At 39.6% G+C, this 20,505-nt stretch overlaps 1 protein-coding gene across 1 annotated transcript in view; it reads right to left on the bottom strand.

Annotated features, from left to right (window-relative positions):
- Positions 1–20,505, bottom strand: part of ARHGAP28 (Rho GTPase activating protein 28) — a 195,088-nt gene that overhangs the window by 62,422 nt on the left and 112,161 nt on the right. The window contains exon 4 of the mRNA XM_029922266.1: positions 5,525–5,617. Within this exon, the coding sequence (XP_029778126.1) occupies positions 5,525–5,617 (93 nt within the window). The remainder of the gene's footprint in view (positions 1–5,524; positions 5,618–20,505) is intronic.

Genomic DNA, 20,505 nt, shown 5'->3' with positions numbered 1-20,505 from the left:
TTTGCCTGTAAGTAATCACTTAGGTCTTCCATCCTGTCATTGGTTTGGCATCTGGGGAGAATGTTTACCAACCTACCTGCCTCCTCTATGCACCTTAAAGCTAAGGGACTCCACTCACTCACAAGGACACACAATCAAAATTTTGGCATTCAGAAAAAATGATCTACTCAAGTGCAGAGGAAACACAGAGAAATTTCCTAATTGACTAAAAATTAATGAAGTTCTGTGCTATGATTCTGCAGAGAATTTTAAGAGCCCACAGGGCTTTTAGTTCCACCTGAGGGTGTGCTGTACCTTCTGCCTTGCGGAACACTTTCACCCTGTGCTTCCTTGGATGGAGTCTCTGGTGGATCACCTCATCCTCTTGCTGTGACAGGATTCTCAAGGACAGAGGTATGAGGGGAGGCCCCGGGAGCTGGACAGGAAAAAACTACATGGATCTATGGACTTGGTCCCAAGCTCTACAGTGGAGGTAAAACCTAATACCTCAAACACTTGCTGCCACTAACGGGAGACGTGCACTTCCCTGATCAGATGGTTCTCACACTTGGGCAGACACTTCACAGTCTGTGTCATTTATTATTACACATTCTAAAAACTGGCATTTCTACACAGAAGAAGTTTATATTTGAAAAATAACTGAGAAAAAAAAACCTAAACATTTATACCTTAGTTAATAGTAAAAATACTGAAAAAAAAATATTTACACAGTAGTCTGTTATTTTTCTGATTGAGCTTACCCCCGAGGACCAAGCTTTAGCTGACAACATCCTCCACTTGGGAGACACACACAAAAAATTAGTCTTTGTTGTTGTTTCTCCCTGTAGATGCTTTTTTTAAAAAGAGAGAATTTAGTTAGGGGCACCTAGGTGGCTCAGTTGGTTAAGTAGGCAACTTCCACTCAGGTCATGATCTCACGGTTTGTGAGTTCAAGCCCTACGTTGGACTCTGTGCTGACTGTTCAGAGCCCGGAGACTGCTCAGGATCTGTGTCTGCCCCTCCCTTGCTCATGCTCTGTCTCTCTCTTGCTCTCAAAAAAAATTTTTTTTTCTTAAGTTAGTTATTTTTGATTTACATACTAAATGATTTCTTTCTGAGTTCATGAGTGACGGGTAATGGCCTGTGGGTGGCTTATCTGCCAAAAATCTAAATTATGTTGCATATTTACCCAAGAGTAATGCGAATACACATCGTTTATGTGATATGAATGTTCATGTTGGTATTATGCATAATTGCTCAAAACTGGCAACAATCCAAATGTCCATCAACAGGCGAACAGAGATACCAATAGTATATTCCTGCAATGGATCACTGGTAGTAATAAAAGGACCAAACTTCTAACACATGCAGCAAATGGATGAATCTAAAAATTATTTTGAGTGAAAAAAGACAGACATAAGAGTACATATTGTAGTTATATTTCTACTTATAGGACAGTTAAAACCAACCTAAGGGTTAGAAATCAGCACAGGGTTTGCCTAGGGAAGGAGCAGGAGAATATTCGGCTGGAAAGGGCCCCAAAGAGGTTTCTGGGGTGATGGAAATTTTCTGTTTTGACGGACTTGTGGTAATGTGGGTAAAAACATATGTTAGAACCAACTGAACACCTAAAACACATGCATGTATTATTTATAAATCTACATCAGTAAAAAACATAAAAATAATTTGATTCCTTAAAAAAAATGTAATTCTTTGGGGCACCTGGGTGGCTGGGTCATTAAGCATCTGACTTCAGCTTAGGTCATGATCTCACAGTTCGTGGGTTCAAGCCCCGCATCAGGCTCTGTGCTGACAGCTCAGAGCGTGGAGCCTGCTTCAGATTCTGTGTTTCCCTCACTCCCTGCCCCTTCTCTGCTTATGCTCTAGAATAAACAAACATTAAAAAATACATTTAAAAGGAAAACAAACATAATTATTCTCTTCAGAGTGACTTAAGGGGCTATGGCTATTATGAACCAAGAACTCACTGCTACACTAATGGAGAAAAAGGAGTAAGAATATGTTTAATGAAATTCAGAAAAAGAGTGAGATAAGCTACAATACTTATCATCATGACTAAGAAAAAACTATTAATTTGCAACATAAAGGTGAAAAAATCCAAGTAAACAGGCTTACAGGAGAGGAAATTTAGGAGATACCGAAATTCAATTCAAGCAAAGTAACAACCATCTAATGTGTGTTCTAGAAGGCTGGAAACACAGAAAATGGGGAGAAAATAATTTAAGACATAACAGAAGCCAGAGTGCAGAAACTGGGGGGGAAAACACAGTCCTTGGGTAGAAGGAATTTGTGGAGCAATGACCAAAATGAATGCAATAAAGGGCAGATCCGCATGACAGTTTAGAACTCTAGTAGTAAATTCAAAATAAATTAAAAATTCCAAAGTTGAAAAAATTTGCACAGTAAACAAACAAAATCACTTATATATAAAGAAATGAGATTCAGATAACCAAGATAAGAAAAGAAAAGAAAAACAATAATGTAAGAGTGCAACATTCAATGAGCAATAAGAAGAATTCTACCATAAATGTTTTCCCTGACAGCTAAGGTCTTCTGTTAATAAGCGTCCATCATCTGACACTCCTGTCAGGAACATCAACATGGGATTCAGAGTTTGCTGGATTGAATCCACACACTACAGGGGCAGCATAAAGTAAAACATTAAAAGTTCATGCTAAGGCTGGCATTGCATTGTATACAGTAGTACCAGCCTTGTTCTACCCATTAGTTTCTTGATTTGTGACGAAAACAAACTCCTACGTGTTTAAATCAAAGTTCTTTAGATTTTCTTTCCCATGAAGCAAGCACAGATGTAACTGATATTTTTAAACAGATGGTATGATTGTATTTTGCAGTAAATTATGAATCAATACCAAGTGTAGCCATTTGATTTCACTCACTCAAGACATTGGAAACAAACTAGATGAACTGTTTTGCTTTTTGACTAGACTAACACTCCAAATGACTAATTCATTTATGTGGACTGCCCATTTTATCTATATGAGGAGTGATCTGTAGAGTAGGTTTGCTGTGATAGAAGATTGAGTTGTAAGATGTTTGTAAATGCCCAATTTCAGTGGCATTTGTGATTTAGAGTCAAGGGTCAACCACATATAATACATAAAAAGACTATTTCTTTATTTTAAGTAGCTGTTGCAAAATAAACACTTTGGATATTAATGAAATCATAAGATGTTATATGGACTCTTCTTTAAAGGTTTATTGAGGTATAACATACAATTAACTGCAAATATTTAAAGAGTAAAGCATTCATTTTGATATTGTTTTGAGAAATATATTGACCTGTGAAACCATACCATAGTCAAGACAATGAACAAAAGGAGCACACCAAAAACGTTCCTATCCCCCTCTGTCACATCTTCCCTCCTTTCTTCACCCATCCCCAGGCCCCCAGCAATCACCATCTCCTTTCTTTCAATACAGGTTAGTATACATTTTCCATAATTTTACATAAATTGAATCTTTCTGATCTGACTTTTTTCACATGGCATAATTATTTTGAGATCCATCCATGTTGCACATATTAATAGTTCACTGCTTTTTATTGCTGAGTAATATTCCATTGTATGGATATACCAGAATGTGTTAATCCATTTACTTGTAGGTAAAAACTGGGTTGTTCCCTGTTTGGGTCTATTACATGAGAAACATTTGAAAGTAAGTCTTTGTAGGAATATATATTATGTATGAGTAGAATGGCTGGGTTTGAAGTAGGTGCATGCATAACATTTTAAGGTTGCCAGGGTGCCTGGTGGCTCAGTCAGTTAAGCCTCTGATCTCACAATTCATGGGTTTGAGCCCTATATCAGTCTCTGTGCTGACAGCTCAGAGCCTGGAGCCTGCTTAGGATTCTGTGACTTGCTTTCTCTCTGCCCCTCCACCGCTTGTCTGTCTGTCTCTCTCTCAAAAATGAACAAATGTTTAAATTTCTTTTAATATTTAAAAAAGAGAAGTTGCCAAATTATTTTCCAAAGTGGATGGAGCACTTGACCCTTAGCACCAGATGACAGAATCAGTCCTTCATTTCGCGGGTTATGCAGAGATACCTCCCTGTGGCTTTACTTGCATTTCCATAATCACTAGAGATACTGAGCACCTTTCATGAGATTAATTTGCCATCCCCACATCTTCTTTGGTGAAGCATCTGTTCAAATCTTTTCCCCATTTTAAAAGGTGAGAAAAGACCAAACAAATCTTTACCAATGGAAAGCTCAGGGTATGCTCTTGAAAGAGAAAGTTGATTTGTTCTCAATAGTAAAGGATTTGTGTGGTTAAGTTAAGTGAATCAAAGGTCAAATACCAGCTGGGAGCAGACTGGGGATAATTTTTAATATCAAAAGATATTTTGTATTATTTCTGTAAACAATCAGGGTTATATCCTGGGATAAAATGGGAAAGTTAAGTCAGATGATCTAAACCCTCTTTCCTAAAACCTAATAGAGTAAACAAAACAACTAAAAAATAGGAAAAGAAGACTTCCAGCAATATTCATATGAGTGGTGACTGAACAGAGATGTTCCAGGAATAACATAAATTCCTTTCTACAATCCAACTCCCTCTCCATCAAAACAGCACTAATGAAGAAAGCAAATAGAGAAAATTTTGAAAAAGACACAACTACTATCATGTGCAAATTATGAGAGAGGACAACCAAAGGTGTGTGTAACCCAGGTGGGCTCAGTATATGGACATTCACCAAAGACTCCTCAACACCATCTCATAAGGGAGGAGGGAACCTACCAGGATTTGCCATTCCGCCTTTTACTGATCTGGAAGGAAGTTAGGAGAGGAAATAAGAGTATGGGAAAAGAAGAAAGAAAAGAGACTGCATGACCTCCACCAAAGGAGGAAAAGACAGCTTGAAGTAGGAGTGTACACAGAAACATGTGAAGAAAGGCTCTGGGCTGAACTGAGAATAAAGTAAACTTTCCTGGTCATAAATGGATAGAAGCTTGACTGGTCTCCTCAGGCTTGCCTGACTTTGTCCTCCTCCTGGTCAGCTGGGAGAAGGAGTGGGGATGAGGAAAAGTAGGGAGAGGGGGAAGGGAGAGAGGCACTGGACACATGGGGTCACATGCATGGAAAGGTGCCTGGTGTTCACCCTGCACTGGGAAAACAACCGAAAACTTGAGGACACCTGCTTTTCCTCCAACAGATGGACCTATGACTCAATGGAACTAGCATTCTTATGAGAATTTTTTAAAATAAAAGAAAAAACAAAGGAACCAAATCTGCCCCAGAAAAGGCCTACAATTATTAGTTTTCTAGGTATTTATCTGTTTTTATAGAGCATGCAATTATTTGTGGGTTTAACTATTAAACTTGGGTTTGTTTACTGCTGAAGGTTTTCCTGCAAACTGATTAAAGGTAGACAGGTTTGTAGAGAGCTGTGGCTGTCCAGCATCTTAATTAGGGTGCACTGCTTTGAAGTTTGGCCTGATCGTCTTGAAAAAAATGGCCTCTGCACTCATCCCTCCCCCCAGGTTGTCCTGCTATAACTTACCAAGGAGCCACTCGCTGTCATAACTCCTGGCAGCTCTTTTTCCTCCTGGGCACCATCCAACTGAGCAGTATGATTGTCACAGGTATCACCTGGCTAATGAGAGAAACAAAACCCTTTTTTATCCAGGTATGTCTGCTCAACATAACTGTTTATTCAATTATACATCACACAAATTCTATAAATGGACAGCCACGGGGTGGTCTACAGAGTTAATGACTGACCTGTGCAATGTCAAGGGCATTCACCAATTCATCCACAATTACACTGATCCTCATAAATATGCTGGTCTCAAGAGCAGACATGGTTAATTTCCTGCCAAAATCCACTTTTCTTTCCTTCTTAACTTATGAACATCATGATCTGTTTCAAGATGCTACATCTAAACTAAAAAGGGTTAAGTGTGATCATGTGATGGTTATGACCAATGAGATACAAGTAAAATCCTACTTGGTAAAACATCCAGGAAGACTAGTGCTTTCTTGTTTAAATGGATAGAATCTGCTGGCTGATGCTACTTCCAGAACCTGGACATGGTGCCTGTGATGCCCAGAGACTCTAGAAGCATTAAATATAAGCCCACATGCCAGGTGGAGCAGAATGGAAAGATGATAATGCTGGCAGATTCAGGCTAGGGATATGAACCATAGCAGCCTCAGACTTCTTATTTTATCAGGATAATAAATCTCTAATTGTCCGAGTCATGAAGCTAACCGATAAAACGATGCTACTTTAAAACCAGACTTCATGACTTTTTGCAATGATTTATAAATCAGCAAAAGTAGTCAGCTTTCTTTTTCAATTAAGAAAGTGGAAATACATTTGAGTGTCTGTCTCACAAACACACCACTGAACCAAACATTTCATTCCCAGTCACTGAATATTGTGAAAGCTCTGATTTTCATTATGCAGCAAGTGCATTTAGAGACTATTCCAACCGTGATCGATGGCATTGTAGGTTTTGTGCATATGCTCTAAGATTTTTTAGCAGCACTTGTGATATAATGGCATTTCCCAAATAAGATGCAATCATTCTGTTCCATGATTGAAGCAACATTGTGCCAAAGTAAACACACTGGATAGTAATGAAATCAAAAACTTCCACTGAGACTTCAGAAACTGTTATTTTTCTTCTTGTTTTTCCATATTTTCTAACTTTTCCCCAAAGTTTACCAATTATATTCATAAGAAAAGCATAGATCTGTTTTGAGGTGAAAACAATGCTAATGAGGCAAATACAGGAAGCCAGGTCAGAACAGAGGACTGAGGGCACACCACTCCCAATAACTCAGAATTAGAGAAAGGTGTGTACTATAAGACTAGCTCCCAATGGCACTGGAGACCAATAAGGTGTTCTAGTATCAAATGAGAAATTTTTAGAAATTCCTGGGAAATAAAACATAAATAATGTATTTCATAATTATGCAGATTTTAGCCTAAGAACAGCGTAAAACAACACTGCTGACAAGGAAATCTACAAAAAGCAAACAGACAACCAACCAAGTAACCTCAGTGTGAAAATTACAAAGGGTAGGAAGGGGCCCTAGTGCAAGAGCCGCAATAATTGATCGTACAGTGTTTCGTCAATGGCAAGGCTGGACAGGCCTCCCAACGGCTCGCTTTACCCTGAACAGCAGGCGCAGCTAAAAGCACTCTGGGCCCAGTGAACCACCTCTCATGGAAGTTGTCCGGGGTTGGGACTCAAACAGACCTCAGTATCAGGTTGCTCTAGAGCGCCATGAAAGACATGGAAGGGAGAATCAAAGGGAAACATCAGCGTTGTCTTGGACAGCAAGAAATGAAAGCATTTACCACTTCTCCCTTTGGTTTGTGCTTGTGTGTGTGTGTGTGCATGCTCACCCATATATACAGTGAAATGGGCCTCTATTCACAAACTGTTCATATACCTTACTCACTTACACAGTAGCCAAAGTCAGTCCTCTTAATCGATAAAGAGTCCTCTGGGAAAATATCTATATCATGGCAGAGAAAATATACATATATAGATAAGATATCTATATATGGCAGAGACATATCCTAAGTAATCAGTTAGTCAATCTAGTCCATTAGTAAATATAAATCAATCACCAAGAACCATTAGACATTGGAGAAAATCAATGTTAGGAAAAAGTCACTCATGGAGAAAAAGAAAATTCTAAAAAAGTATGGTGATAAACATTCTGTGAAAAAGAACTGGGAAAAGGAAAAGTCTCAAAATGATTTAATTTCAGAGAGATTTGAGAAGATATTGCAACCACAAATCAGGGCTAACTATAACCATAAAGGGAAGTCCATGAAAAAGAAGGAGTTCTTGTCCAATAACAGTATGACTACTAAATTAAAAAAATTAATAGAGGCTAAATTGTGAACACTCACGGAAAAAAAATTAGAATTAGGGATCTTCAAAATGATATAGAGAAAATCTACTGGCATACAGAACAAACAGAAAAAAAAGACAAGGAAATATAACAGATAATTTAAGAGATATAGGAGTTTAATATACAGGCAATAAAAGAAAGAATAGAGAAAATGGAATTGATGAAATAATGGGAAGAGAATGGTCATAACTGAAAGAAAAGGAATGTTTTCCAGAAATAAAATGCCAGGCACTGATCATGATTAAAAAAAAAAAAAAAAAAAGATTTCATATCCTGATGGCAGTTCAGGTCTCTAACACTAAAGATAAACTTAAGGGGTGCGTGGGTGGTTCAGTCAGTTGACAGGTCATGATCTCAGGGTTCATGAATTTGAGCCCCACATCGGGTTCTCTGCTGTCAGCACAGAACTCACTTCGGATCCTCTGTCCCCCTCTCTTTCTGTCCCTTCTCCACTCACACATGCATACATTACATGCTCTCTTCCCCTCAAAAATAACTTTTAAAAATCATTTTAAAAAGATAAATGTAAAAGGCTTCCAGGAATACAAAAATGAAAGGATACAAAATAAACAGGATTTAGAGAGAAATCAGTCTTCTCAACATTAACACCATATAAAAAGCAAATAGATTAATAGTCAAAAGTTTCTGAAGGAAATTAATTTAGGGCATAGCACTTTGATACTCACCAATTTAGGATTTAAGCTTTTTGGAGATGAAAATTTAGTATCCAGAGACATTTCTTGCCAGATTTGCTCAAAGGATAAAAGGTACAATCTGCTAAGAAGATGTAACGTTTTGTAATATGTACGATTATGCAAATTAATATTTTTACTGTTCTCTGCAGTCACTCTGCTAAGTTAGCCTCATCCTCCTCCTGGGAGAGTGAACGTTACTCGCCTTCTCATTCTATAAACTGGTCAGTAGTTCGGAGCGGGGCCTGGAGTAAAACTTTAATGTCCTCTTCCCTTTCCCTGCTAGATTTTTTCAATTGTTTGCCCCTTGATTCACCTTTAAAAGGTGATAAGACCTTTCAGGAATTGAAATAAAAGAAATAGTGGTAAAAGGGAAAAGAAACAAAATAAGCCTAGACTAATCATGAGAGTCCACAGTTGGGGGGGTGTTACATGGCAGGTAAGACTTCAAACAAGCCTCTCTTACGTGCTGCCTTGACATCTGGTGAGAGCAGAATGGCCATAAGTGCCCTAACTACATGCTCCCCTCCCACTCTGCCCCCTTGTATAAGGTCCCCCAGCAGGACAATGGTCCTTATCCAGGAGGCTGGACACAATTCCTGCTTATTCTTCAGTAGTGGCCTTCAGTTCCCATGGAACTATTCTTGTGGAATTATTAAAACAAGCCAATCACAGCCTCCCATGGGAACCGAGGAGACCTCACTCTCTTGACACTGCACAGCCTGCCTCCTAGCGCCCCTGGTATTCACTCTGTTCCCAAGCGCACCCCACAGAGCTCTGTGAGGTGTGCAGTATCCTCCTAACCCAAGCTGTGAGAATACGTGATAATAAATTGCTGTTGACCTTCTCTGTCCACTGTCAGGTGTTAAGCCACCCCTATAACCCTAGGGTGGGAATCCCTTCCTTACCTACAGAGTAAAGAGGAGGCGATCAAAGGAGTGGGTAGAGTCAGCTGGGTGAAGCCTCAATAGAAATCCATTATTTGAAAACACTTGTGTCTACTGCACACGCCCCTCCGCTGGCTGGTCTGAGGAATAAGGGGCAGACAGAGACGAATCACAACTCAGATCAAATGTCTTGGCTGGAAGTAAGTATGGAAGACTCCCTGTAGCGCAGGAACAATCTAAAACCTGAGGACACTTGCTGCGAGCTCAACAGAGAAAGAAAAGACTTCTGACTAAATGGAATTAACGCTTGTATGAGAACTATAATGAAATCAGGGGGAAAAGAATAATGAGACAAAACCTGCAAATGGGATTGCTCCCAGCTCCAGCTGACCACATTCCCCCTCCAGTACTTGACCTTCCCTCAGGCAACAGAGGAGCAGCCAGAACAACAGGCCACATCCAAACCCTTAAGCAGCATTTGCAAGTGACAAAGGGCTAGCCTGTATTAAGACAATTTTTTAAGATCCAGACAGAATGCACCACATAAAATATGTGTAAGATGAAAATGAACATAAACTGTATAGAAACTAAATATTAGCAGCAGCACCGTTATTCATCAGATCAAGGATGGTACAGGCGTATTCTTAGAACTGCAAAAGAATCCCTCTTCCTCTGCTAGGAAGGGGGAAGAAGAAGTAGAGCTAAAGAGAAGGAAACATGACTCATAACAGAGGAAAGTCTCTCACCATAAATTTCTGCTGCCATGAGTCCAACTGGAGGCAGAGGTCATTAAATCCATGTCTTTCTACGTCTCCTACGCTGGTCGCCTCACTTCATTCAGTAAGAGGACCCAGGCCTTAGGCCAAGTGGTACAGATAACGCATGGCATTCATCGCACCCGTACTCGTGCATGCGCGCACGCACACACACACGCACACACACACACACACACACACACACACACACACACACAAGGCCTTCCACTGGGATCGCGTCATTGGCAGTGGTGAGCTCAGGTTAGCACTCATGGAACCACTGTACTCAGACAGACAAGGTGGGCCCTAATGAAAGGTGTTTACCGCCTGTATTAGAGAGTGCACTTTTTCTCACCCACTGCGGCACACTGAAGATGTGGTGCTGTCTCCCAATGAAATATCTACATGTAGAAAATAACTGACATGTCAAGTATTTCCTACGCTGAGAACTAAATTAATATTGACAGAGACATGGAGAGCAGGAGATGGTTTTCCATATGTCTTCAGCAAAAAGGACAAAAGCTTAGCTGGTGACCTTGCTGACACGGTGACTTCTGGCTGGGCCTGGAACCGCAGCTGTGGTTTTGTGACAGTAGGTGCAGACAGGACACGGGGTTACTGGTGGCTTTAACTATATAATTGTTCATTCCCGAATTTAAGAGTCTCTGTTTCATTCTTTGCGACAAGGCAAGTAGGCATTTTGCTCAAGTCCTTCCAACTGCCTCGAGAGAATTCCTTTTTCTAACCTCCTTACTCTCAAGTCCCTTGCTTTATCTTACCAGTGCCCATTCTGCAGGGAATTGCTGAAATCCTTTCTTCATCCAGCATCACTTCCAAAAGGGAAGCTGGGATACAATAAAAACCATCTGGCTATTGAGGAAAATGAAAGTGTATTTTTATTCAGGCCTCTTCTCCCCAGGGTCATTGTGCATTCAGTCATGAGCTCTGCATGCTATGCGTCCATTCACACAGACGTGTGGGGACATCCATAGATTTGACCGCTGTGTGCTGATCGCTGCATGTAGCCATCCATCAGCCAACACTGAGAGCCCACGACCTGCGGGGCACAAAGATAAACTCTGGCCTCTGTGGAGTATACTTCAGCTGTTGACTCCAAACCCAGTCACCTGCCTTCCTTAAAAGGATCCCAAGTTTCTTCTTTTTCAGGGACTTTTGTGTCCAACTAAAAAATGTCCGTTCTTAGGCTCTTTTGCAGCTAAGGATGATCACAAAACATTTCTGGGCAATGAAAAGTAAATGGAATTCTACAGAGTAAGACTTCCAGGAGACTAAGGTCAAAGAAGACAGAGGAAGCTGGTGCAAGTTCCAGGACCATGGATACGGTGCTAGGAATGGCCCCGCCTACTTGTAAGCAAAAGGATGAAAGTTGTATGTGAATGACAAAACAGAAAGATAGGAGGAAGCTGGATCCATGCTAATGCAAAGGAACACCTGCCTTACCTTCTTCTTAAAGAGAGAAAAATGAATCCATATTTGTATAACTCATAATTTCCTGGTTTTGTGTTACATGCAATGAAATGGGAACATAGGTGATATAGTCATGTTTTTAAAAACAAGGTGCATGACTATATTTACACAGTCATTTACGTTAGTCCCACCCTTTGACTAGCTGTTCCATGAAATTTGAAATAAATTAGGTTGACTATTTTGCTCAATTAAATGTGTTACTGAGGAAGAGGAACAGCAAGATGGTGGAGAAGCAGGGAGTTCTGTAATCTCTGACCACCAGCAACTAGCAAACTGAGAAGGACTAATGCCACAATACTCTGGGAGATGTGCACACAGACTCCTTGTGGATGCCTGAATGAGTGCGAACTGCGACCAGAGGCTCTGAAGGGAGGGAGCACTGGCCCAAAGCAGAGCTGGGAGAGAGAATGCCCAGAAAGGTGACACAGGGCCACAGAGGGCCATGTGTGCAGCAGCGGCACAGGACCATGAAGGGCCTTGCACAGAGCGGCTGGGGGGAATGGCTGTGTGGAGCGGTGGAGAGCCGAGGGGAAAAGAAAGAGAGACTGAAAATGCTCATAGAGTGATCTCTGGAGAGGGGAGACCTGGACTCTGGATGGAGAGACACAAACATCCCATATATAGTCACTGGGAGTGGGGAGAGAAATTCATCCCCCTCAACAGGGCTTGTTCTCCCTTGGGCTCAGCAGCTTGCTGACTCCAGGCGGAGCCAGGGATAAGCTGGCTCCACAGTCCCCTTATTCAATCCTGGCTAGAAAGCCACCCACCTGCAGGAGGACATTTTAATGGGGGCAGTAGTACCGAAGTGCATGGACTAGGATTTAGACACCTGGTGGAGCTTAGAAACCCAAAGCAATTTGGCCCGCTTGTGGCACGGGAAGATTGGACTCAAGAGAGTGGCTTGCAATGCGTGGTCTGAGGGGGGTTTGGGGCGCTGCCACTTTTCTCCCCACAGACACTAAGGTGGGGCCTCAGAGAGCCGCCCCTGAGACCCAACCTACCAACACCAAACCACGCCCATCCGCACTGGAGAGCTGCTTTTTTTCTTTTTAATTAAAATTTTTTTTTTAATTTTTAAATTTTTTCCCCTTGTTTTCTCTTTTCTGTTTTCCTTTTTACTTCTTTTCTCCCTCCCCCCTACCCCCGGAGTCTGGGAAAGACCAACATTTATGCACTACTGTGATTAGATCAATTTTTGCCATCCAGATATATTTTCCCTTATCTCATTCTTATGTCTCCCCTCTGCAGGTTTTATGCTCTCAGGCTGTCCTTTATCTTTGGCTGTTTCTTTTCTCCCACCTTCTTTTTTTCTTTTCCTGTCCTTTGTTTTCTGTTATTTTTTTCTTTCCCCTTTTGGCTTGCTTGTTTTTTTTTTTGATTTGTCTGTGCATTTGGATGCTTTTTCTCCCTGTGTATTTGTCTGTCTTCCTTTTCAAGGCTACCTCAAGAAACAAGCCAAAGTTCACATGGTGGAGAGTCCCAAGTATCACTGAATAGGGAAATAAAATAATCAGAGGCATAGCAACAGAAACTGAGAGACACCATTAAAAGAACATCTCCTGAAACGACAGGCCCTGGACAGTCAAAGAGCCTCCTTTAATAAGGCAATACTAATAGCCTTACAGTGCAGAAAGAGCTTTTAAAACTGACAAGAGACAGAAAGCTAGCCAAAATGACCAAAAAAAAGAACTCTCCTCTAAAGAAATTCCAGGAAGAAAGCACAGCTACAGAGTGCTCAAAACAGACACAAACAACATAACTGAACAAGAATTTAGAACAACGGTCATAAAATTAATCGCTGGGCTTGAAAAAAGCATGGAAGCCGTCAGAGAAGCTATTGATACAAAGACTAGGGACCTTCAAAATAGCTGTGACAAGTTTAAAAAGGCTATAAATGAGGTGCATAATAAAATGGAGGTGGCCACAGCATGGATTGAAGAGGCAGAGAAGAGAATAGGTGAATTAGTAGACGCAGTTATGGCAAAAGAGGAAGTCAAGAAAAAGAGTTAAATATTGATCCAGGAGCAGGAAAGGAGAATCAGAGACCTGTGTGATACAATCAAATGAACAACATCTGTGTCATAGGAGTTCCTGAAGAGGAAAGAGAAAAAGGTCCTGAAGGGGTGCTTGATCAAATTATAGCTGAGAACTTCTCCAATTTAGGGAAAGAAAAAGCCATTGAAATTCAAGAGGCACACAGAACTCCCCTAAGACGTAACTTGAATTGACCTTTGGCCCAACATATCATAACGAAATTGGTAAAATATAAAGGTAAAGAGAGAATTCTGAAAGCAGCTAGGGATAAAATGGCCCTAACATACAAAGGGAAACCTATCAGAGTGGTTACAGACCTATCTACTGAAACTTGGCAGGCCAGAAAGGAATGGCAGGAAATCTTCAGTGTGATAAACAGGAAAAATACGCAACCAAGATTCCTTTATCCAGCAAGTATGTCATTCAAAATAGAGGGATAGATAAAGGTTTTCCCAAATAAACAAAAATTGAGAGAATTCATCACCACCAAACCCGCCCTACAAGAAATCCTAAGAGGGACTCTATGAGAGAAATGTATCAAGGAAAATAAGACACCAGGAGACATCAATACAAACATGAACTCTACAAGGAACACAATGAATCTAAACACATATTTTTCAATAATAACACTGAATGTAAATGGACTGAATGCTCCAATAAAACAACACAGGGTAGCAGAAAGGATAAAAAAACAAAAGTCATCTATTTGTTCTCTACAAGAGACTCACATTAGACCTGAAGATACCTTCAGATTAAAAGTAAGGGGATGGAGAAATATCTATCATGTGCCTGGAAGTCAAAAGAAAGCCAGAGTAGCCATACTTATATCAGACAAACTGGACTTTAAAGTAAAGGCAATAACAAAAGATGAAGAAGAACATTATATAAGAATTACAGCGTCTCTCCATTAGGAAGATCTAACAATTATAAACATCTATGCACCGAATTCGGGAGCACCCAAATACATAAAATAACTAATCACAAATAGAAACAATCTTATTGATAAAAATGAGCTCATCAAAGGGGATTTTAATACTCCACTTAAAACAATGGATAAATCAACCAGACAGAAAATCATTGAAGAAACAATGAACCTGAATGACATACTGGAGCAGATGGAATTAATAGATATATTTAGAACTCTGCATCCTGAAGCTGGGGGATTCACTTCTTCTCAGTGCATGGCACATTCTCCAAGATAGACCACATACTGGGTCATAAAACAGCCCTCCATAAATATAAACGAATTGAGATCATACCATGCATACTTTCAGATCACAATGCTATGAAACTTGAAATCAATGCCAGGAAAAAGTCTGGAAAACTTCCATAAATGTGGAGGTTAATAACCACCCTACTGAAAAATGATTGGGCCAATCAGGCAATTAGAGAAGAAATTTTAAAAAATATATGGAAACAAATGAAAATGAAAATACAACAATCCAGGATGCAGCAAAGGCAGTCCTAAGAGGAAAATATATTGCAATCCAGGCCTATTTCAACAAACTAGAAAAAGTGCAAACTCAAAATCTAACAAAGCACCTAAGGAAACTAGAAAGGGAGCAGCAAGAGCACCCCAAACCCAGCAGAAGAAGAGAAATAATAAAGATCAGGGCAGAAACAAACAATATAGAATCCAAAAAAATCAATTGAACTGATCAATGAAACCAAGAGTTTTTTTTTTTTAATAAAATTGATAAACCTCTAGCTAGGCTCCTCAGAAAGAAAAGAGAGAACACCCAAATAGACAAAATTATAAATGAAAATGGATCTATTACAACCAATCCCTCAGAAATATAAGCAATCATCAGAGATTACTATGAAAATTTATATGCCAACAACTGGAAAATCTAGAAGAAATGGACAAATTCCTAAATACACATGCACTACCAAAATTCAAACAGGAAGAGATAAAAAACCTGAACAGACCCATAACCAGTGAAGAAATCCAATCAGTTATCAAAAATCACCCAACGAATATTAAAGCCCAGGGCTGGATGGCTTTTCTGGGGATTTCTACCAGTATTAGACACTTAAAGCAGAGTTAACACCCATCCTGCTAAAGCTATTCCAAAAAATAGAAACAAAAAGAAAACTTCCAAACTCATTCTATGAAGCCAGAATCACTTTGATTCCCAAACTAGACAGACCCAACAAAAAAAGAGAACTATAGGCCAATATCCTTAATGAATACAGATGCAAAAATATTCAAAAAGATACTAGCAAATTCAACAGCACATAAAAAGAATTATCCATAATGATCAAGTGGGATTCATTCCTGGATTACAGGGCTGGTTCAATATTCTCAAATCCATCAATGTGATACATCACATTAACCAAAGAAAAGATAAGAACCATATGATCCTGTTGATAGATGCAGAATAAGCATTGGATACAATCCAGCAGCCTTTCTTAATAAAAACCCTCGAGAAAGTCAGGATAGAAGGAACTTACTTAAACATTATAAAAGCAGTTTATGAAAAGCCCACAACCAATATCATGCTCAATGGGGAAAAACTGAGAGCTTTCCCCCTGAGATCAGGAACATGACAGGGATGTCCACTCTTACCACTGTTGTTTAACATAGTGCTGGAAGTCCTAACATCAGCAGTCAGACAACAAAAGGAAATAAAAGGCATCAGAATTGGCAAAGAAGTCAAACTTTCACTTTTTGCAGATGACAAGATACTCTACATGGAAAACCCAACAGATTCCACCAGAAGCCTGCTAGAACTCATCCATGAATTCAACAAAGTTGCTGGGTACAAAATCAATGTACAGAAATCAGTTGCGTTTTTATACACCAATAATGAAGCAACAGAGAGAAATCAAGAAACTGATCCCATTCACAATTGCAGGAAAAACCATAAAATACCTAGGAATAAACATAACCAAAGATGTAAAAGACCTGTACAATAAAAACTATAGAACGTTTATAAAAGAAATTGAAGACACAAAGAAATGGAAAAACATCCCGTGCTCATAGATTGAAAGAATAAACATTGTTAAAATGTAAGTATTACCCAAAGCAATCTACATATTCAATGCAATCCTCATCAAAATTGCACGAGCATTCTTCTCAGAGCTAGAACAAACAACCCTAAATTTCATATGGAACCACAAGAGACCCTGAATAGCCTAAGTAATATTGAAGAAGAAAACCAAAATGGGAGGCATCACTTTCCCAGACTTTAGCCTCTACTACAAAGCTGCCATCAGCAAGACAGTATGGTATTGGCACAAAAACAGACATACAGACCAATGAAATAGAATAGAGAACCCAGAACTGGACCCACAAATGTATCGCCAATTAATTTTTGACAAAGCAGGAAAGAGTATCCAATGGAAAAAAGACAACCTCTTTAACAGGTAGTGCTGGGAGAACTGGACAGCAACATGCAAAAGAATGAAACCAGACCACTTTCTTACACCATACACAAAAATAAATTCAAAACGGATGAAGGACATGAATGGGAGACAGGAAACCATCAATACCCTAGAGGAGAAAGCAGGAAACAGTCTCCATGACCGCAATCGCAGTGATTTCCTACTTGACACATCCCAAAGGCAAGGAAATCAAGAACAAAAATGAACTCTTGGGACCTCAGTCAAGATAAAAAGCTTCTGCATTGCAAAGGAAACAACCAAAAAAACTAATAGGCAACTGACAGAATGGGAAAAGACAGTTGAAAATGGCATATCAGATAAAGGGCTAGTATCCAAAATCTAAAAGAAACTAACCAAACTCCACATCAGAAAAACAAATAACCCAGTGAAGAAATGAGCAGAGGACATGAATAGACACTTCTTCAAAGAGGACATCCAGATGGCCAACAGACACATGAAATGATGCTCAGTGTCACTCATCAATAGGGAAATATAAATCAAAGCCACTCTGAGATACTACCTCACGCCAGTCAGAGTGGCTAAAATGAACAAATCAAGAAACTATAGAGGCTGGCAAGGATGTGGAGAAAGGGGCACCCCCCTACACTGTTGGTAGGAATGTAAACTGGTACAGCTGCTCTGGAAAACGGTGTGGAGGTCCCCCAAAAAACTATCAGTAGAACTCCCCTATGATCCAGCAATAGCACTGCTGGAGATTTACCCAACGGATACAGAAGTGCTAAGGCATAGGAGCACATGTACCCCAATGTTCATAGCAGCACTTTCAACAATAGCCAACTTATGGAAAGAGCCTAAATGTCCATCAACTGATGAATGGATTAAGAAGATGTGGTTTATATATTCAATACTACATGGCAATGAGAAAGAATGACATCTGGCCATTTGTAGCAAAGTGGATGGACCTTGAGGGTGTCATGCTAATGAAGTAAGTCAGGCGGAGAAGGACAGATACCATATGTATGCACTCATAGGTCTAACAGGAGAAACCTAACAGGGGACCATGGGAAGGAGAAGGTGTGGAAACAGAGTTAGGGAGAGGGAGTGAGGCAAATCATGAAAGACTCTTAAATACTGAAAACAAATTGAGGGCTGAAGAGGGAGGGGGAAAAGGGAAGGGGGGTGATGGTCTTTGAGGGGGGCACTTGTGGGGAAGAGCACTGGGTGTTATATGGAAACCAAGTGGCAATAAACTCTTAAGAAAATGTGTTACTGAAAGGAACATTTGATTCACATCTTCTAAATATTAGGCACAAATGTATTTGGGCCCTGGAAGTCTGCTCATGATGAACGGTACTGTAGATCTTATAATATACATCCAAGATTTAGTGTTTGTGATTTAGTGTATAATAGTTCTACTAACACAAGGGTTAAATATTCTATCCCTTTACAGCTAGAATTCCACTGACACTTTATTGGATATTTAATTAAATCATAAAATTTTATTTGGGCCCATAGAAATATTCATTTTTCACCTTGCTGGTTCACATTTCCTAAGCTTCCAGTAAAGATTATGTACTATTTTTATAATGAGAAACAAACTTTTTGGAAGGAACAAGTAAATACTACTGAAAAATCAGCATAGAACTGGATGGAGATAGCAAAATGCATATACTGCTTTCTCCTCCCCTGCATAAATCACTCAGTGTCAAAAGAGATACCTTTTACAAAGAGGAGATCTAGAAATCACTAAACATTTCCATTAGCAGAACAGAAATTGTTGGATGTTCCTGGAAGATAAAAAGCAGGCACGAATGGTTTGATAAGGGTAGAGGAAAGCCTCAGCCTGAAAAAAGTTATAAGAGAAAAACATGTGGAAGATAAACACTGGTCTAGAAAAAAACACACATCCAACATGGGAATAAAGAGAGCAGTGAGGCTTCCCATTCAGAAGCCAATGGCCAAACTGGTTGAAGATGTCTTTCTGAGCAGAGAGCAGGAAAGCCTCCCTCCCTCTAACACAACAGTAGGCAGCAGCTAAATACAATTCCAGGATAAAACCCAACAAGTGTCTTGTTGTTAAAGGACCACTTGCCTTGGGGGTGGGGTGGGTGTTGTCTTTGTACTGTGGTCCTGGACAGAAAGTTAAATTGTCCTTCCTTGGGACCTTCTAAAAGAATACAGACAGAAGTATAAAAAGGGAAGTTACGCTTGTCTGAATAGTAAAAAAAAAAAAAAAAATTATAATTCTTCAGATTATCATTACTTTGACATTGAAACCATATTCGTGTGCCTTTATTTTTTTAAATTTATTTTTTATTGTAGAGTTAAGAGACAATATTACATTGTTTTGAGGTGTACAACATAGTGATTTGACAAGTTTATATGTTATGCTGTGCTCACAAGTAGCTGCCACCTGTTGGCATCCAATACTATTTATGTACCACTGACTATACTCTATGCTTTGCCTTTTATTCCTGTAAGTGGAAGCCTTTATTTTCCTCTGCCCTTTACCCATTTTGCTCATTCTTCCTACCCCTTCTCCTCTGGCAATCTGACAGATTTTTTTAAAAAATTCAAATATGAAATTATCTTGAAATCTAATTACACATTTAAATTATGTGAATATCATATGTAGTGATTAAAACATTATTAACAGAAGTAATTTTGAAAATTATTGATTATTTGTTTCATTCTTGGATTTTAAGTAAATTAAGTAGAGAACATCTACTATAAGGCAAGCCTTATATTAAATGATGGAATTTAAAGACAATCTTTCTCTAAAATAGCCCACAGCTTCTTCTGGACCCAGTGATTTAGAACATTTGCTAGAGGGCTGCCTGATCAACTCAGTGGATAGAGCATTCAACTCTTATTCTTGGGGTCATGAGTTCAAGCACATGCCGAGCATAGAATGTTTGCTAGAGCCAATTCTTCTAAATTTATATAGATAAAGCTGAAACCTGAGATGCACTCTTATTTTTTCCCCCCAATACCTTTAGCAAAAACATTAAGAGGTCAAAGACAAAATCTCATCACCAAAAAGGAATACCAAAACATTAATACAAAGCAATACTAATAACTATACGACACATGTGCCTACAGGCACATGAAATGATGCTCAACATCACTCATCATCAGGGAAACACAAATCAAAACCACACTGAGATACCACCTCACACCAGTCAGAGTGGCTAAAATCAACAAATCAAGAGACTATAGATGCTGGCGAGGGAGTGGAGAGACAGGCACCCTCCTACACTGTTGGTGGGAATGTAAACTGGTATAGCCGCTCTGGAAAACAGTGTGGAGGTTCCTCAAAAAACTATCCATAGAACTCCCTTATGACCCAGCAATAGCACTGCTAGGGATTTACCCAAGAGATACAGAAATGTTGATGCATAG

This window comes from Suricata suricatta, chromosome 14 (assembly GCF_006229205.1).
Source record: "Suricata suricatta isolate VVHF042 chromosome 14, meerkat_22Aug2017_6uvM2_HiC, whole genome shotgun sequence".
Classification (NCBI taxonomy): domain Eukaryota; kingdom Metazoa; phylum Chordata; class Mammalia; order Carnivora; family Herpestidae; genus Suricata; species Suricata suricatta.
This window is presented reverse-complemented; position numbering and strand designations above follow the sequence as displayed.